The sequence below is a fragment of the Trichechus manatus genome, unplaced genomic scaffold (genome assembly GCF_000243295.1).
Source record: "Trichechus manatus latirostris isolate Lorelei unplaced genomic scaffold, TriManLat1.0 scaffold00003, whole genome shotgun sequence".
Lineage (NCBI taxonomy): Eukaryota > Metazoa > Chordata > Mammalia > Sirenia > Trichechidae > Trichechus > Trichechus manatus.
In genome coordinates, this window is record NW_004443939.1 from 8,060,302 (window position 1) to 8,079,193 (window position 18,892).

General features: G+C 38.1%; 1 protein-coding gene across 1 annotated transcript in view; it reads left to right on the forward strand.

Moving 5' to 3' along the window:
• Positions 1-18,892, forward strand: part of PATJ (PATJ crumbs cell polarity complex component) — a 431,680-nt gene that overhangs the window by 210,311 nt on the left and 202,477 nt on the right. The window contains exon 27 of the mRNA XM_023730369.1: positions 7,901-8,000. Coding sequence (XP_023586137.1) covers positions 7,901-8,000 — 100 coding nt within the window. The remainder of the gene's footprint in view (positions 1-7,900; positions 8,001-18,892) is intronic.

Sequence of the window (18,892 nt, forward strand, 5' to 3'; positions counted from 1 at the left end):
CTAGAGTGCATAGTTGGGTGGGTTTTGCAGCCGGACTATGGGTACCCGACGCTGTTGGCTGTAAGGACTGGGAGGTAGCACTTATTCTTGGACCCCTGTCGCAGGTGGCTAGGTGGCATGGGTGGAGCCACCAGTCCTCAGACCCCTGATGTGGGTAGGTGAGGACCCTGCTTAATGGGCAGAGCGGTATCAAATGTCATGAATGTGGCACTCCACCATATAGCTGTTACAGTGAAGTTAGGCCTCAGGTATATACCCTGTTGTTCTGTACTAATGAAGGCCTACTCTGTTGAAATGGGCTCACACAGGTATATGCAGGGGTGAAAGGCATTCAGAGTTCATGGACCCCTTATGCCTGTGCCTAGGCAAAGGTGGTGTGCCTGCCCTGAGTTACCACATTAGTGGAGCTGACAGATTATTTTTTCCTGTTTGTTAATTTGTTCCTTTTCCAAGGCTAGGAGAATGGCTCAGGGGGTGTGATGGGTCCTACTTCTGGCCCTGGGCACATGGCAGTCACTGACATTGGCCCGGGACCCGGTGCAGAGCAGGGAGGGAGCAGGTACATAAGAGAGAGGTTCTTTCCAGACGGGGTGTTTTTTTGATCCACGTAGTAGGTTAAACACATGTACTTGTCTTTTGACGATTGAGCACTACTTTTCACTGGCTCTGGAGGCCTGAGCTGACTGGAGAGTTGATGTAGCACTGAGGTAGGCAACTGAAGGTGCATTGCTGGCCTTGCCAGCTGAAGGCAAACTGCTTCTGGTGGTCCTTTGAAACAGGTATGGAGAAAAAGGCATTCGCCAATCAATAGGTGCATACCAGGTACTAGGAGATGTATTAATTTGCTTAAACAATAAAACTACATCTGAAACAGCAGCTGCAATTGGACTCTCTGCCTGGTTAAGTTTTCAACAATCTACTGTCATACTCCAAGATCCATCTGTTTTTGCACAGGCTAATAGGTGAGTTGAATGGGGTTGTGGTGGGAATCAACCACCTTGCACCCTTCAAGTCCTTGATGGTGCAGTAACTCTGCAATCCCTCCAGGAATGCATTATTGCTTTTGGTTTACTATTTTCCTAGGTAGGGGCAGTTCTAATGGCTTCCACTTGGCTTTTCCTACCATAATAGCCCTTACTGTATTTGTCAGGGATCCATTGTGGGGGTTCTGCCAGTTGCTGAGTATATCTGTTCCAATTATTCATTCTGGAACTGGGGCTATCACTACAGGATGGGTTCAGGGACCCACTGGACCTGCTGTGAGACAGACATGAGCCAATACTCCATTAATAACCTGACCTCCATATGCGCCCACTCTGACTGGTGGACCCCAGTGACGTTTTGGGTCCCCTGGAATTAGTATTAGTTCAGAGCCAGTATCCAATAATCCCCCAAAAGTTTGATCATTTCCTTCTCTTCAATGAATAGTCACTCTCTTTAAAGGCAGTAGATCCCTGTGGGGAAAGCTGAGAGAGAGATTTACAGTAAAAATTTTTAGCAGTGTATTGGAGTCCTTCCTCAAGGGGACTTGGCCTCCCGTTCATTCAAGGGGTTGTGGATCTTTAAACTCGCTCAATCTGGGAATTGATCGAGGGACCATGACTTTCTATTCTGGTGATTTGAGTTAGACTGCTGTTCACCTGACCTAGATTTCATTCGTTTGTACAGATCAAGTAAATATTTAGTAGGTTTCCTATCTGTTTCACTGCTAGGGACAACATGACTAAGTAGCCAACACCATAAGTCCATATGAGTCAGACTATTCTGATTACTGCTTGACTTCGTGGTCCATTACTGTAACCACGCCCACCTTGTCTTAGTCAGTTGAGTGTAGCCACATGGCCTCTACTTCCAAGGGATCCAATCAGCCCCATTGTAGTTAGATGTGTTAATTCAGTTTGAGCAATTCCCACTGTCAAGTCTGTTTTACATAAAATAACAAGCACACTAGTCTTCAAGGGTGCTGGAGCTCCCTTCACAAATTTGTTACTCATGGATGTGGCAAAATGTGTGTCCTCTGGGCACTCCATGTGTGGGTCTGTGGGTCTAACCTGATAAATCCACTCTAGCATGCCAATTTGCCTAAGCCTTTGGATACCTTCGTCTACAGTACAGCAAGGCAGGTCTCTTACTTCAACTTGATTTAGTATAGGGCACCTCATAATCCATGCTTCAGCAATGCAACCAAATAAACTATTAGATCCTTTCCTAACTTCTCAAGCTGAAACTTGGAATGAAAAAAAATCTGTGCTTGGTTGGCCCATATCAATAAACGCAGACTGATCCATCTTTATGTTCCTTGCATCATTATCCCATACCCTTAATAGCCATTCCCACACATATTCCCCAGGTTTCTGTTTTTACATATTAGAAAAGTCAAACAGTTGTTTTGAAGTGTAGCATACCTCCTCCTGGGTCACAGTTTGTATTTCACCTTTTGGGGCTTGCTGGGTCTTGAGTCTAGTTACAGGTCTAGAAGCCAGTATTGGTAGTGTGGAATTGTTTTGAGAACATTCAGCATTATTTTGTAAAGCATCTGCTTCAGACCATGCCCCAGGCAATGACTCAGGCAAGGGCTCTTTAGAGGCAGCTGGGCTAGAGGTAATCTCATTAGATGGGAGTGGAGGGGCTAATGGTTTTTCTGGGCAGGGTGGTTTAGCAGACAAAAATGAAGTAATCTCTTCAGATGATAGAATTTGGTATGAAGAGTGGGGTGCTTCTCTAACAGATACCTAAAATGTGAAAGCAGTTTTGAAACTGTGAATGAATAGAAGACTTGGAAGTGAGGAGAACTGATAACACCAGAGAAGGCGCAGATGGTGAGAAACAGATGCAGAGGACTGGCAACAGCAGCAAACCGGCAGCAGCAGTACCAGGAGACCAGTGCCATACAGTGCTGGAGCCGACCCATGGAGCAAGAGAGCTAAGTGCCTGTGCGCAAGAGGCTTCCTGGCAGAGTGGTGTGCCTCCAAGCACTTATGGGTGGAGCTACTGAGCTTTGGAACACTTATCCCAGCACGGCAGATGTGGGCGTGAGGCCCAAGGGGCCTAGAGACCAAGGAACCAGGAAGCAGAAGCTGAAGAGACAAGGAATACGGGAAGCCAAGCTGCCTCACTCTCAAAAGAAAGAGATGAGCAGAGAGGCACAGGGACCTCATACCACCATTAACGCAGTGCCAGGATCAGAACACGTCCTTTCGAACTGAGGTTTCTGCTCTGAGATGCTCCGAGAGCAAGGGAAGACTGATGTATCACAAGGACCTTCCTTCAGAGCCGACAGAGAGAAAAAGCTTTCCCCTGAAGCTGGTGGCCTTAATTCGAACTTTTAGCCTACTGGACTGTGAGAGAATAAACTTCTTTTTGTTAAAGCCATCCACTTGTGGTATTTCTGTTATAGCAGTGCTAGATGACCAAGACAGTACCTTGGCTCTGGAAGCTTCCACCAAGTAAGAAGAGCCAGGAGCGTGCATGTGCTTTGGACCCGAGGTCTTTGTGCTAAGAAGCTCCTGTACCAGGGGAAGATGGATGACAAGGACCTTCCCCCCAGAGGCAACAGAGAAAGCCTTCCCCTGGATCTGGTGCCCTGAATTTAGTCTTCTAACTACTAGAGTGTAAGAAAATAAATTTCTCTTTGTTAAAGCCATCCACTTGTGGTATTTCTGCTATAGCAGCACTAGATAACTAAGACAGACAGTAAACAGATTAGTGGTTGCCTGGATGGGTGCTGGGGGAAGGGGTGAGAATGAAGAGCTACAAAGGGACCCGGGAAAACTTTGGAAGTGATAATTATGTTCATTATCTTCAATGTAGTGATGGATTATAAAGGTATACTTTAAATGTGTGCAGTTTTTTATATGTTAATTATACTTCAATATACTGCAATAAAGCTATTAAAGACAAAAATTCCCTGTCCTCCTGTAGTTTGCTTTCTAGTAGGCCATGACATACAGGATAGAATTCATCACCTGCCATTTTAAAGCACCAAAAACCAAAACCAAACCCATTGCTGTCGAATTAGTTCCAATTCACAGCGACCCTATAGAACAGAGTAGAGCTGCCCTATAGCGTTTCCAGGAAGGAGCTGGTGGAGTCAGACTGCCAACCTTTTGGTTAGCAGCCAACCTCTTAAATCACCATGCTACCAGGGCTCCATTTTAAAGCAGTTTGGGGACAATTACCCATAAAATGTGAAATCTGAAAGGGGCTCTGTAAGGGCAGAGATTATCATTATTACTCTATCTGCATTGCCAAGAACAGTGCCTGACACCTGAAAGGCATTTATTATATATTTGTTGAATGAATAAACTAAAAACCAAACCAGTTGCCATCGAGTTGATTCTGACTTATGGTGACCCCATGTGTTTCAGAATAGAACTGTGCTCTGTAGGGTTTTCATAGCATCACAGCTGAATTTTTTTCTGTAAGGTTGAGTATACTTGAACTTCTCAGTGGAACCTCTAAAACTGTCAAGGTATAATTTAAGAAAAAATAAAAACACTATTCATAAAATTATACAAAATCTCCAACTACCAGGTATTTAACTCATTAACGAGGGTATCAACAAGATGGTAAGCTCGGTTCAGAGAGAATTGGAGAGAGTGAAGTGTTTCTAATTGCTGAAAGTGAGAATCGTTAAGTAAGCTCCTAATTCAGATACAAAACCAGTTAGTCTTACAGGGCAATATAATTGTAACCTTTGAAGTTATCTTTTCTATAGAACTAAAATAATTTGCATTACTCTCTGTTTTCTAAACTTTAACATCTACCCTTATAAAGTTGTAAAATATCCTTATCAAAATAAAGAGCAAGTCAAAAAAAGTACACATCCCTAGAGAAGCAACTGGGTATGCTGGGTAATACCCAGCAATCAAGACATTTGAAAGATCATACAGTAATCCCATTGTCTAATTTTCAAGTCTTGGGTAATTTTCCTACTGTTTGTTGTTTTAAATTTTTTTTAATGTTTTCAGTGGATCAAGTTTGTCTTTTTTTACACCCATTTTTTTTAAATTACTAAACATGTATTTTCAAGTCCTGTGTTGTCTTACCTTGGTTTGTAGTGTGCTAAAAGCTATGTTCTAGTTCCACCTGTGATATTTACCAGTGCTCTTACCACTTAAATCACTTAAACTGTCAATCATGCAAACCAGGTGTCTTAGTTATCTAGTGCTGCTGTAAGAGAAATACCACAAGTAGATAGCTTTAACAAAGAGAAATTTATTCTCTCACAGTCCAGTAGGCTAGAAGTCCAAATTCAGGGCACCAACTCCAGGGGAAGGCTTTCTTCTCTTTGTTGACTCTGGAGGGAGGTCTTTGTCATCATTTTTCCCATGGTCTAGGAGCTTCTCTGCTCAGGAACCTCAGGTCCAAAGGGCATGTTCTGCTCCTGAAGCTGCTTTCTTGGTGGTATGAGGTCCCCATGTCTCTCTGCTCGCTTCTGTCTTTTAGATCTCAAAAGAGATTGAGTTAAGACACTATCTAATCTTGTAGTTCTCATCAATATAACTGCCACTAATCCATCTCATTATATCATAGTGATAGGGTTTATAACACATAGGGAAATCAAATCAGATGACAAAATGGTAGGCAATAGTACAGTACTGGGAATCATGATCTAGCCAAGCTGACAGATATTTTTGGGGGCTACAATTCAATCCATGACACCAGGGGTCCTACAATCCAAGGGCCATCCAGTTCACTCTCTATTTTTATATATAAAGTTTTATTGGAACACCACCATGCTTGTTCTTTTACATATTGCCTATGGCTGGTTTTGTGTTACAGTGTAGAGTTGAGTAGTTGCAACAGGCACTGGTGCCCATATGTCTAAAATATCATCGCTTGTAAAAAAAAAGTTTCCTGATCCCTGACCTAAGCTTTGGTGTTTCATCATATCTAGAAAGCCCTATGTGTACTTTATTCCTGGTGTTGGGGTGAGAGAAACTGCTTTGCAGTTGGTGGATGGATCTGCTGCTACTTCATAACTCTTTTGTTGAATCAGGGAATTGAAACAGCGTGAATGACAACCAGTTGTTTACTCATTCAGCAAATAGTTAATGGAGGCCTACTTAGAGTCACTATGAGTTTCAATCCACTCGACCGCACACAACAACTATAACTCTGTGCTGGAAAGATCCCCAGATAACACAGATGTTTAAGTGCTTGAGTACTAGCCAAAAGGTTGGCAGTTCGAACCCACTCTCCCAAGAGTCATCTTGGGAGACAGTCTTGGCAATCTGCTTCTAAAAGGTCACAGCCTTGAAAACCCTGTGGAGCAGTTCTACTCTGCACACGTGGGGTTACCATGATTTGGAATCTACTCAATGCCAACTAACAACAAAGTTATGTATAGTTTGCTCTAGCCCTCTTTGCCATAGGGAGAGCCAGGTCCTACCCACACTCATGTCTCATGTGCACTGGAAAAATGCCCCATGTATCTGGCAACCATACTCAAACTATTGGAGATCAGGACAAGCTTATCCTGTGTTCTTTCCTAGAGTATTGGTAGGAGTTAATTAAAAAATTAATTGAACGAACAGCTTCCTCTTAAATTAAAAAAAACCAAAGCAAAACAATGCTAATAAAGAGAATTCACATTTCTTAATGTTATTTTAAAAGTTAGCTATCCTTGTTGTGAGTGTTGTCATTGACATAGAATCATCTACGTAGTTCTGAGGAAAAGGTTTACTGAAAAGAGTTCATTTGCCATTTTACTCTCCCTTTCTTTCGCTTTTAAGCTTTTTCAAGCAAGAATTAAGGAGATACAGTGATCACATTTCTGTATTTTCCTGTTTAATAAGCATTTCTTCTTTGGCATATTCCTTCATCCTTCTTGCACTTATCTCTTTTTGGATTTTCTATAAATATATAAAGTACTTATTTGGCTAGATATTAACTTCAGTAAATTTGAGTGTGTGCTTTCTTTTCTGAATCTCAGATAATGTTTTCTGTTTTGGAGAATTTATTACATACTTTCTGTAATGGACCGGTTATTGTCCACTTACTGAAGTATATCCTGCCATTAGTGGGTTTTGTTCTGTAAAGCTTAATTGAATGTATTATATTGAAACACTGTAGCAAAACCAATCTCAAAACAGTTGTTTTGGCAATGGTGGAGGGCTTGGATCTATTGGCTCCTATTCTTTTTAGCAGCTTGGATCTCACTGTAAAGTTTGGCATGTTTTATTTTTTTCAACATTCAGGAAGATATCTCCATTCTGTGAAGGTAATCTGATCATAGGATTTTGTTCTATTTTAATTAAGTCTGTTTCAACTAAATACTGATGTGCTGTGTCACTTGATATGTAAATTTAAGTAATACTACCACAGAAATGGAAAATGATTCATCGTAAAGATTTTCTTTTTGAGAACTTTAGAAATGTATGTTGATCAACAACTAATTATAGATGAATACCTTTTTATTTAGATAATCTTGGTATTTCAAGTATTTTTTAAAGAATAAAATCCATAACTTCTGGAACTGAAGAAAAGTTTTAAATCATTGTAAAAGTACCATATCAGATAGTTTTTCCTCTAAGTTTATTTTTGAATATTGTTTGAATTATTTTGTTAAAAATAAAATTAAATTTTAGCAGTGGAGAAAATATTTATAATAATAGGCTTTCTCATTGTGGAAAGGGGTGCATTCTTCTTGGGAGTTTAACAGTTTTAAAAGCTGAGCTTTCGAATTCCTTTTTTCTGCATTGGTGTGTTTTCATTATAGAGTCACCTTTACATAACATAAGCATAAGAGGATAATAGTATTTATTTTAAAGTTCTGCTGATATGACTAAAGTTAGATGCAGTCAAAATATTTGTGGATTATCTTTTTATCCTGCTTGTGGTTGAGAAAGAGGATTGTACAAAGGCAATTATCCCTTCTCACATTTTGCATTTTTAGAGGCGAGGAAATGCACCACCTCCAATGAAACTACCCCCTCCTTATAGAGTTCCTTCTGATGACAGTGATGAAAATGAAGAAGAACCTGCATTTACGGACAGTGAGTTCCTTTTCATTATTTAGGGTGGAATGCAGAATATGTTAGACTTGAATCCTTGTTGTAAATTATCAATTATAGGACTGTGGGTTCTTAGAAAATGTGCATGAACATATCATGCTGAAAAAGAAAATTTACATCTCCTAAACTTGTGGTTTTATTTTCCTAAGCTTTTCTCGTTGACAATGGTAGATTATTAGAGTGGATATCAAAGGAAACTTGTGTACACTGTCTTACCCAGATTCACCCTGATCTTATTATTTGATTGTAAGTTTAAAAAATGCTAAAAGTTCTAGAAATTTAAGTTTGACCCATAAAAATCTGAACTGGATGTAGATGTTAGCTCTTGATTACCTGCCTTACTCAAAGATATGGTGATGCTGATAATGCAAAATTACAAAAGGCCTACTAAATCATATTTTCTCCTTTGGCATTTATTTCATGCTTTTCTCTTGCATTAGCTGTATCAAATACACAATCATATATGTATTTAGTGGAGACTTTATTTAAAGGAATTTGCATTTCTTTTTTGCATGTACAGTATATATAGTTACATCTGATTGCTAATGGATATGAGCTTTCTTTTTGGAGTGACGGGAATGTTTCTAAAATTAGATTGTGGTGATGGTTGTACAATTCTGTGAAGATACTAAAACCCAGTGAATTACACATTTTAAATGGGTGAATTTATGGTATGTGAATTTCATCTCAATAAAGCTTTTTTAAGTAATGTTTTCCCTTTTAAAATATAGAATAGGCATTTGATATAGAAATTGAAAGAGTTAAAATCCTGGCTCCAGAACTTACTTACTGTGCATATGACCTTACACATGGCCTACCTATTCTATAAAAAGGATGTAATAATGGTACCTACTTCATAGGATTGTGGTGAGAATGAACAAAATAAGGCATTTAGCCTGCCACATAGTGAGTCTTCAACAGGCATGAACTTTTATGTTGTTAATAACAATATTTAAGCTGATTTTTTAAAATTAATTTGTACTGTGAAATTTTACAGAGCCATTCCATACTTTTTTTTCATTTATTCAACAAATTTTTGTTGAATACTAACTGCTTTTTAGTAACAGTATTAAGTGAGTGTGCTATAAAATGAATGACACATAGCTCATATTTTCTTGGCGAGGTCATCCAAGCTTGGAAAGGAAGATAGAAAATCATGGAAACAAAATTTGATACATGTATTGTAGTGTCTTGGTTTTCAGTCCCTTTTTGGAGAGGTCGTGTGATGGATACGATTGATATGTATGTTCATGTGTATAACATACTCCCTTGGTCTGATATGAACATTAGCGGAGCTGCAGCAGACTGGAGATACGTTGTTGATTATTCATAATTTCTAGTGTGCTAAAAGGGCAGAATTTGCATAGTTGTTAGGAAACCTGGCTTAAGTATGTGACTTAGACTACATTCTAATCCCAGTTCTACTACTTACTGGTTACGAGTTCTTGAAGAAGTTACTTAATCTCTTCTGTCTCACACTTGCTTATTTATAAAGGGGTGGGGGTGGGTGGTCTTAAAATAACCTGCCTGGTAAGATTGTTGTGAGAATTAAAGGAGAAAAGCATTTGAAGACCTTACTACAAGGAGTGTTATACCTAGTAAGTGCTCTGGTTTACCATGTACCAGGCACCATTCGAAGGTTTTTATATGTATTATTAACTCAGTCAACACAATAATTTTGTGAGGGTTCCTTATACAAGCTGAGCCTCAGAGAAGTTGAAGAATGTATCAGAAGTCACACAGCTGATAAATAGTGGAAATGAGGTTTAAACCTGGTACTCTGACTCCAGAGCCTATTTTCAGTAAACATCACCTACTATACATCCCATTGTTAGGAGCCTGTTAGTTTAGCATACATAGGTACACAGTGATTTGGGCTTATTTTGGGAATAACACTTTTATGCCATAAGATGTGCAGAACAGCAGCACTTGACCAAAATTATACGCTTATGTGCCCGTGTGTGTTCACACACATACACAGCATCAGTGGAGTTCAGAAAGGACACTGATTTACACTGGGTGTAAAGAAAAAAAACCTCTAACATCTGAGTTAGCTTCTAACTATGACATTTCACAGATTCTCCAGCAAACCTGTTTGGGCTCTGAATATGACTTTCCTCTTCATTCATTATGTATCCCAATATATTCCCTCACAGTGTACATTGCTATTTTCACTTAACTTCCCACTGAATTTACTATTAACCTTTTTCTGGAGAGTTTGAACTGTTTTTTTTTTTTTAAGATGGGTAACATTAAAAGTACAGGAAAACCTAAAGCCTCTGGCCTTCTTGTATATCCTTTTGAAATCGATCACATAGGATTTTCTTTGTCCTTAACTCTTATTAAATAAATACTCTGCTCTTCCATCTAAAACTAAAAGTAGATTGGTTCAGCATTTTATCACATTTGTAATGTCTCAGCACTAGCATTTCTTTTTATAGTGGTTACAGTATGATTATGTGACATTCCCATGGTATGTGACTATGAAGTGAATGACTGGAATCCCACAAGGAAGTGGTGATTGTATAGAGGTATCACCGGGATATATACACAGTTTTAAAGGTTAGCTAAAATCTAACTCAGGTGCGCTTGGTGAGATTTGATAAGTTATTTATTTATAAAGTTCATCTAGTCAAGAAATGTTTATCGAGTGGGTACTGTGTGGGGGCAGGCACTATTCCAGGTGGTGGGAACCCAGCAGGAACAAGATCACTCCTATTATTAGCTTATATTCTAGTGGGGTGAAGCATTATAAACAGGTAAAACAATGCTGTTCATCGCCTTTGAGTCAGCTCCAACTTTTGGTAACCCCATGTACATCAGAACGAACGCTGCCTGGTCCCACATTATCTTCATGATTGCCAGTATGCTTGAGTCCATTGTTGTCTTCCAACCTAGGAAGCTCATATTCCAGCACTATATCAGACAGTATTCTGATGTGAACTGTAGGGTTTTCATTGGCTAATTTTTGAAAGTAGATCTCCAGGTCTTTTTTCCTAGTCTGTTTTAGTCAGGAAATTCTGCTGAAACCTCTCCATCATGGGTGACCCTGCTAATATTTGAAATACTGGTGGCATAGCTATCAGCATCATAGTAACACGTAAGTCACCACAGTATGACAAACTGGCAGAGAGGTAGAGTAAAACAATTTGTTATTAGCTGCCCTCCAGTTAGTCCCTGACTCATGGAGACTCCATGTACAATGATATTGGATCGTTGTGATCTGTAGGGTTTTCACTGACTGATTTTTTGCAAGTGGATGGCCAGGCCTTTCTCCCTAGTCTGCGTTAGTCTGGACGCTCCATTGAAACTCATTCAATATCATAAATAATAAGATAATTTAAATACTGATAATGCTATGAATGAAATAAAACAGGATTGTGTGAGAAGAAATGTCTTGGGGGAGGCAATGTTAAGTAGGATGGTTAAGAAAGGCCAAGATATTTGCGATAAAACCTAAAGGATGAGAATGAACCAGACATGCAAATACTGACTTATATAATCATCATATAGATCAGGCTTTGTAATTTTGTTCAGACATTTATTTTAAAAGCTAGGTATAGATGCACACACACAAATATGCATATATAATTGAACCAAAATTTCATGAAACATTACTTGCCTTTACAGCAGAGAAAGAATTTTAACTTTTTTTTTTAATTCAATTTTATTTTTTAAAATGCTGGTTGTACCACTTATTTCATAACCAAGTAATAGTGTAAAAAATTCTAATCTAGATCGCCAGTTTTCAAACTTTAGCCTACATCAGCTTCACCTAGAGGGTTTGTTAAAACAGTCATTGTTGAGCCCCACCCCCAGAGTTTCTGATTTTGTAGGTCTGGGATGAGACCTGTTAACTTGCATATATAATTAGTTCCCAGGTGATGCTGATACTTCTGAAGCAAAGACCACTCTTCTGCAAACCACTCATCTTGATAGTATTTAAAGTCATGGGAGCCAGTGAGTTTACTTAGGAAGACAGTGTAGACAGCAAAGAGAAGCAGTCTCAGTACCTGGCTCGTGAGCCAGCAAAGGAGCATCTTGGCATAAAACTTTCAGGGTATTATGGGTTCATGTAGTTAAGAGAAGGAAGTGTTTCAAGAAGAGTTCGGTCACTCGGTTTCAGTGGTAAACTGTGGAGTGCTACAGAGAATGCTCGAGTACGATGGACACATGAAAGTAGCCATTGAATTTAGCAAAATGAAATTGATGAGGAAGAAGAGAAAGGGGATACTTGATAAAATAAGCATAGTAATTGTCTTTCAGATTGTTGTGAGAATTACACATGGTAAACAGTGCAGAGTGCCTAACACATAGTAGACATTTACATTATAGATAACTTATCTCGCATAGTTGAACATTTTTCATGATATTCTGGTGTCTAATTATCATAAATCCTGTAAACATCAATTGAATCACACTGCTTGAATTGTAAGCCTAGAAACAATGTTCTGCATCAATGTGTAAAACCAGAAAGCCAAACTCATTGCTGCCGAGTCAATTCCAACTCATAGCGACCTTATAGGACATAGTAGAACTGCCCCATAGGGTTTCCAAGGAGCGCCTGGTGGATTCGAACTGTTGACCTTTTTGTTAGCAGCCAAACACTTAACCACCACCACGCCACCAGTGTTTCCAATACGTATCTGTTGATAAAACTGCCGTTACCAAAGGCTGCAGGATTTGTCGGTGGTAGGGATTGATGATGCAGAAACTTTTGACTTACTTTGTAGTAATAGTCTTTAATACCTAAATTTAAAACCAGATTGTCTTGTCAATGTTCAGAGTCACTGAGCTCATAAAAGATCACTCAGTTCACTATCACATGGTGACTTTTCAAATTTTTCTTTCTAGCCTTTTACCCCTTTCAGAGCTCCTGGCCCAAATTTTAAGTAGTTGTTGGGAAGATGGCACATCTTTTTTCCTCTAGCACTTTAAATCCTTTTCCCAAAACGAAACTTTATTTCATCCACAAGGCTGACCCTTTATTTCCTATTCTCCCTTTTGACTAAAGGCATTATCAGTAAACCCCAGTCCCACCCCACCCAGATGAAGCATGTCTTTCTTAATCTTTCTTCCTGACAGTGGATCCACAAGTGTAGATGAATCTTCCTACCCATTCTCTCATAGTTGCATTTACATTTTTATTGCCACAATTTTAGCAGTTATAGTTGTCATGAGTCAGAGTCTGTTGGATAGCAACATGCTTTTTGTTTGTGTGTCATTTGTTTTATGGTAATAATCAAACAATTTATCGAGTAACTACTATGTGCCATACATTTTCTCCAACTCTTTAATACATTCTCATTTGACCCACTGAAGAGTCCATAAAGGAGATATTATCTCTCCTCTTCTGATTTCAGTTTAATGTCACCTTCTTTGGAAAACTTTGCCTGACTCCTTAGTCCAATATAAGTGCTGTATTTTTTTAATAGCACCTAATAAAAATGTAATTATTTATGTAATTATTAGATTAATATCTGGCTTCCCCACTAAACATTCTAAGTTCCAAGAGGCTAGTGACCCTCTCTGTTTTGGTGTAGCACATTTTGTAAACTCAGTTTTGAGTCAAATGAATGACAGAGGGTATGTAACTTGTATGTGTTTACTAGCTAGCTAACAGTGGGAATGCCATGAAAATCCAGGTCAACTTGTAGTGCTTCAAAGATAACCTTTTTGCTGAACCATACTATTCGTCTAGTATCAGAGCTTTTGTCCAGATCATCTTGACTTCTCTCTTCCTCTCACTTTATCTAAAAGTTTTGATGCCCTGGGAGAGAAGCCACTATCTACAGAAAATCCTGCTTCATTCAGTTTTTGATCCCAGAGGTTAAATGCTTTTACACCAGCCAGATCTTTCTAACCTGTTGGCATTCATTCTTTAGACTATATTCTTTAAACTACAGGAAGCAGAAGGTTTGGGAAGTGACTTTTTGTAAAGAAGCAATGAGGATTACACAGCAGTCCTATCTCTGAATCACACGAGGCCCTAGAAACCCAGAGTCTAATTGACTTATTGTCACTTAGTTGTTAAGTGAGAGAGCAGGATGTGAGTGGAATCTGACCCTCAAGTCCTCCGAAAGCCCATTCCTTGTACTTCAATTCCAGAATAGCATACTGTCCTTGGGTGTTTTATTTTTCTACTTTAATTTTTTTTCTTAGGAAAGACCTGGTTTAACTGTTGACTCTAGCTTATAGTATTTTCCCTCAAATCATGTCATATTGTAATATTTGATATAAAGGATATATTTGGGTTATGAAGCATAATAATAAAACTAATATCTATGAACCCCATCATGCAAATAAAAAGTAGATTACCAATACTTTGCATTGGCCCATTTTACTTTAGTTCTTATTGTTTTATTTCAGGTTTGTTTAATTGGACACTAAGGCCTTCTGAAATGTGGCTTATTACCAAATCTGTTACTCAGGGTCACAATAAGTTTATAGGGAATGGTTTTTTAAGATAACAATTTTATTGACTTATACTGATTTATTGATGTATCAATTTATTTATTGATATCCTTTTAAAGGGATGAGTATTTAGCACTGTTAGTTTACTTTCACTTCTGCTTCGTCCATCCTCCAAATATAGTTGTAATAGTCTTTCATTAAACAGTTTTCAGTGTGTGCCAAATTCAGACCAAGTAACTATTGTTCACTGCTGAGCCAAGCAATTTCTCATAATTATATTCCTTTACTTGTCTCCTATTTTGTTCTTTCTAGACTTAAACATTGTCTCCTTTTTTGTATTTGTTTGCATGCTTTTATTTATTTTTAATTTTGTTACTATCCCCATGGTAAAATCCCTCCAAATGATATTTTCCATTGGGTCAAACACAGCAGATCGTTTCTCACTACCATATTCTATTTCTGGAGCAATGCCTCCTGTAGCCCTGTTTTCCTGTGTTAGTTCAGACTGGTTGCTCTCTAGGCCTGCTCAGCTGTCATCCTGGAGCCTACCTTCACTGTTATGCAGGAATGTTTTTTAGTATCTTATATAGGATACTGTTTCTGTGACTTGGTAAAGCACATCTTCCAGTTGCTTTCTGGGTAAAGATTTAGAGGAGAGAAAATCTTTGAGATTCTGAAGGTCAAAAAAATGCCTTTACTCTTCTTTCTCAGCACAAGGACCATTTGACTGGGCATGGAAGTCACTTTCCTTTCGATTTTTAAATGCATAGCTTCATTGTCTTCAACTGTGACTTTTGAGTAGTCTGATGCCATTCTTAGCCCTATTACTTTGTAGGAGGCTCTATTTTCCTCTCTGAAAGCACATTTACTTCTTTATCCCTGCTGTTCTGAAATTTCAGTGCTGTTCCTTGCTGTGGACCTTTTTTTTTTTCTTTTTGGTCTGGGTTCCTGTCCTATTCAAGGAAGTTTTATGGAATAATTTTTGATATATTTTTAATTCCCCCTTGTTTTTTTTCTTGTTGGAACTAATATATGTAAAATGTTGGACCCCCTGGATTAACCCTATTTTTTATCTAATTTTGTTATCCTATTTGCCACCTTGTTTTGTTTCACTTTCCACAAGATTTCCTTAGTTTTATTTCTAATACCTCTGTTTAGTTTTTTAAACATTAGCTATTTATTTCTAAGAGCTCTTGTTTTTCTTTTCATAGTTTCCTGTTCATGTTTCATGGATGCAATATTCTTTTTCTCTCTGTGTATATTCTACTTTTTAATTTTTTTTCTCAAACATAGGGTGATCTCTGACTTTCTATTCATCTGAGAATAAGACACTAGAAGCTGATAGGAAGTGTGCATATGGGCTCGGTTTGTTGAGTGGTGTGTTTCATTAAGGTGGTGATGTGGTTTTTCCATGGGGGGGGACCCCGTATATCAGATATCTGTACTTCTTTTTCCTTGGGCTTGTTAGCTTTCTCAGAGAAAGTCCCCCAATCTCCTTTCTGGCTGCCAGTGATTTGAGAACCAAGTGGTGGCTGGTAGGGGGAATCCATCATCCATTAAGCATTTTCCCCCTCACTTCTTCTATTTTCAGTCTAGCATTGTACCCCCATCTCATTAGAAAGTAAATTTTTCATCCTCTGCCTGAATAGGGAAGGAGGTCTGGGGACTACTATGTCTTACGTATACTTCTAACCAAACCGAAAAAACCAAACCGTTGCTGTCCAGTTGATTCCAACTCAGAGACCCTACAAGACAGAGTAGAACTGCTCCATAGAGTTTCCAAGGAGCAGCTGGTGGATTCCAACTGCCCGCCTTTTGGTTAGCAGCCGAGTTCTTAACCACTGTGCCACCAGGGCTCCTAAGCAGTGCTCCTGTTTTCAGCCACATGTTCATGTTCCCTGACAAGGGCTAACTGGTAACTCCAAATCCTGTCTTTCAGTGGTTCTGCAGTGCAAACCACCTTTCTTCTTATGGCCTTACTCCTGGCAGATGAAGTTGTCCTGTGCCTGCTTTCCATCTCCCAAAGTTTGGTTAACATCTCTAACTTGCTTCCCTACTCTCTCCCATTTTCTTTATACTTGTAGATTTGAGTCTTTAAAATTTTTTTATGATCTTTGTGGTGAGTAAGTTTAAGGTAAAATCATGTTGCGAACCATATATATTTAAAAACTTTTTACATGCACGTATAAAATGCACACATATATTTTCATTTTTAAAATGTCTCAAGAGATATTTCTGATGCATTCCTCTGGAGTGAGAGTGGGGAGCTTGTCTCAAGCCTCTTCTTCTCCCACAAAAAAAAAAAATTCTGTATTCAAGAGTGGAGGAAGACAAGAGTGCTTGCCACCAGCCCAGCAAGAATCAAGCCAATGTATTATCACTTCCTCTCTTCTCCCTCCAAAAATAAAAGTATATATATTAGAAAGGAAGAGAACAAATTATTATTTATAGATGGTACAGTTTTCAATCTTAAAAATTCAAAACCTAGAGTATCTTTTGACAATAATAAGTAAGCTGTATATGAATTATACATAAAAATCTTCTATTCAGTTTTATCTACTTAGAAAATATGATACAAATTTTCTTATAATAACAGCAAAAACTAGAAATTATCTAGGAATAATGCAATTAGAAGTGTAAAGCTTATAGCAATGAACCATAGCTTTCTGAGTCACATACTCTGTAGTAATGAGATGAAAGCTATAAACTCACTCCCAGAAATGTGTAGGTAGATGCATATAGAAGCATTCTCACCCATGCACACTCACACACCATGTTTTGAGCACCATTTTGCCTATTTAATGGAAGTCCTGAAGCCCAGTTAAGGATGCATGGACCCAGATTGATAACCTCAATCTCTTTGTTAAAGAAAATGATAGACCTTTATTAAGGGAGATTTGAGGGGAAATTTGAGAGACATACCATTTTTCTGGTTTTGAAGACTAATATAAATTTCAGTAAGTTTAAGGTAATTTAAATCCAATCCTAAGAAGACATGGGCTTTTTTTTTTTTTTTTGGTTTTAAATATGGCAATTTGATTAACAAGTGATTTGGAAACGAAATGCTAGGAAGTTTGGAAAAGATGATAATGAGGAGGGACTCCCCCGCCACTGCATATCTGAACATATTCTGAAGTAGTGAATTTCAACTTCAGTCTGGAGCCTTTAGCAATAAGTAAGAGTGTTTTTGGTTTTCTACCTTTTTTTGACTTAGCAGTATGCCCTTGGATGAGACAGTTCTTTGTTGTGAGGCGGTTGTCCTGTGCATTATAGGATGTCCAGCAGCATCCCTGCCCACTAGATGCCAGTTACATTCCCCCACCCCCTGCCACAAACACACTAGTTGTGACAACAATGAAAAACACTCTTACAGGACCAAAGGTGGATTTACCATGAACGTATTTGTATACAATTTTGAAATTTTTCTCTCCCTTGAAATTTTGACGTTGTGGGGTTGACATTTTACTTATACTTCATTCCCTCCAATGTAAGCAGAATACACATGAGACTTGTAAGAAAGATCCTTGAAATTTTAAAAGTGAGAACACAGATTTAAAGCTTACTGTGTTTAATGTTACAAATGCTAGTATACCAAACCATCTCAAAAAAGCTTATGACATAATCTCTATTATTCACCTTGCAGTCTTTAAAATTTCTATGAACATTTGTTGACTCATGAAGAGTATAATGTTCTTTGTAAAGCTCCCTTACCATATACAATCTTAATATGCTTATTAACTGTCAATATTTAACATTTTTGAAAAAGTTAATAATTTTTTATGCAAAAAATTAACAGCTTTCATCATCATCTGGTTATTTGCAGAATTTTATTCTTAAGATAATGAATAAGTATTTATACTTCAATTAACTGATAGAATTTCACCATACCAAGCACAGTAAGAGATTTTTTCATGCCAAGTTACTTTGAGAAGGCTAACCTTGATAGTAACAGTAAATCCAAATGTCAGCCTAGTTTGAATTATTGCCATTAACTACATGGTTTAGTTTTGTTATCATTATCCTGTGCTGTCACGCGATCATTGATCTTGCAGTGGTTCAGAGGTGCCTGAATGATGTCCACATATTTTTCGGATCTTCACCTTCCGGAGACCACAACCAAATAGCAGGTTTAGCTGAATTCCAAAGCTAAAGCTGAATTTTGCAGGGTTTTTAGTATTTTTTAACTTAAAAAAATTTGCAAGAATATGCACCAAACTGCTTTGGTGAATGGGGTTTTAGAAAAAACTTGCACTTTTAACTTTATTTAATTTAGTACCACTTGAATTTTGTAAAGCAACATACGATTATTCTGAAGAAAATAAGTATTTTGTCTTACAGCTCAATAAGGAAACAAGCAACCCAGCTTTTAAAAATGGGCAAAAACTTGAAATGACATTTCACCAAAGAAGACATATAAATGGCTAGTAAGCACATGAAAAAGTGCTCAGTATCATTAGTTA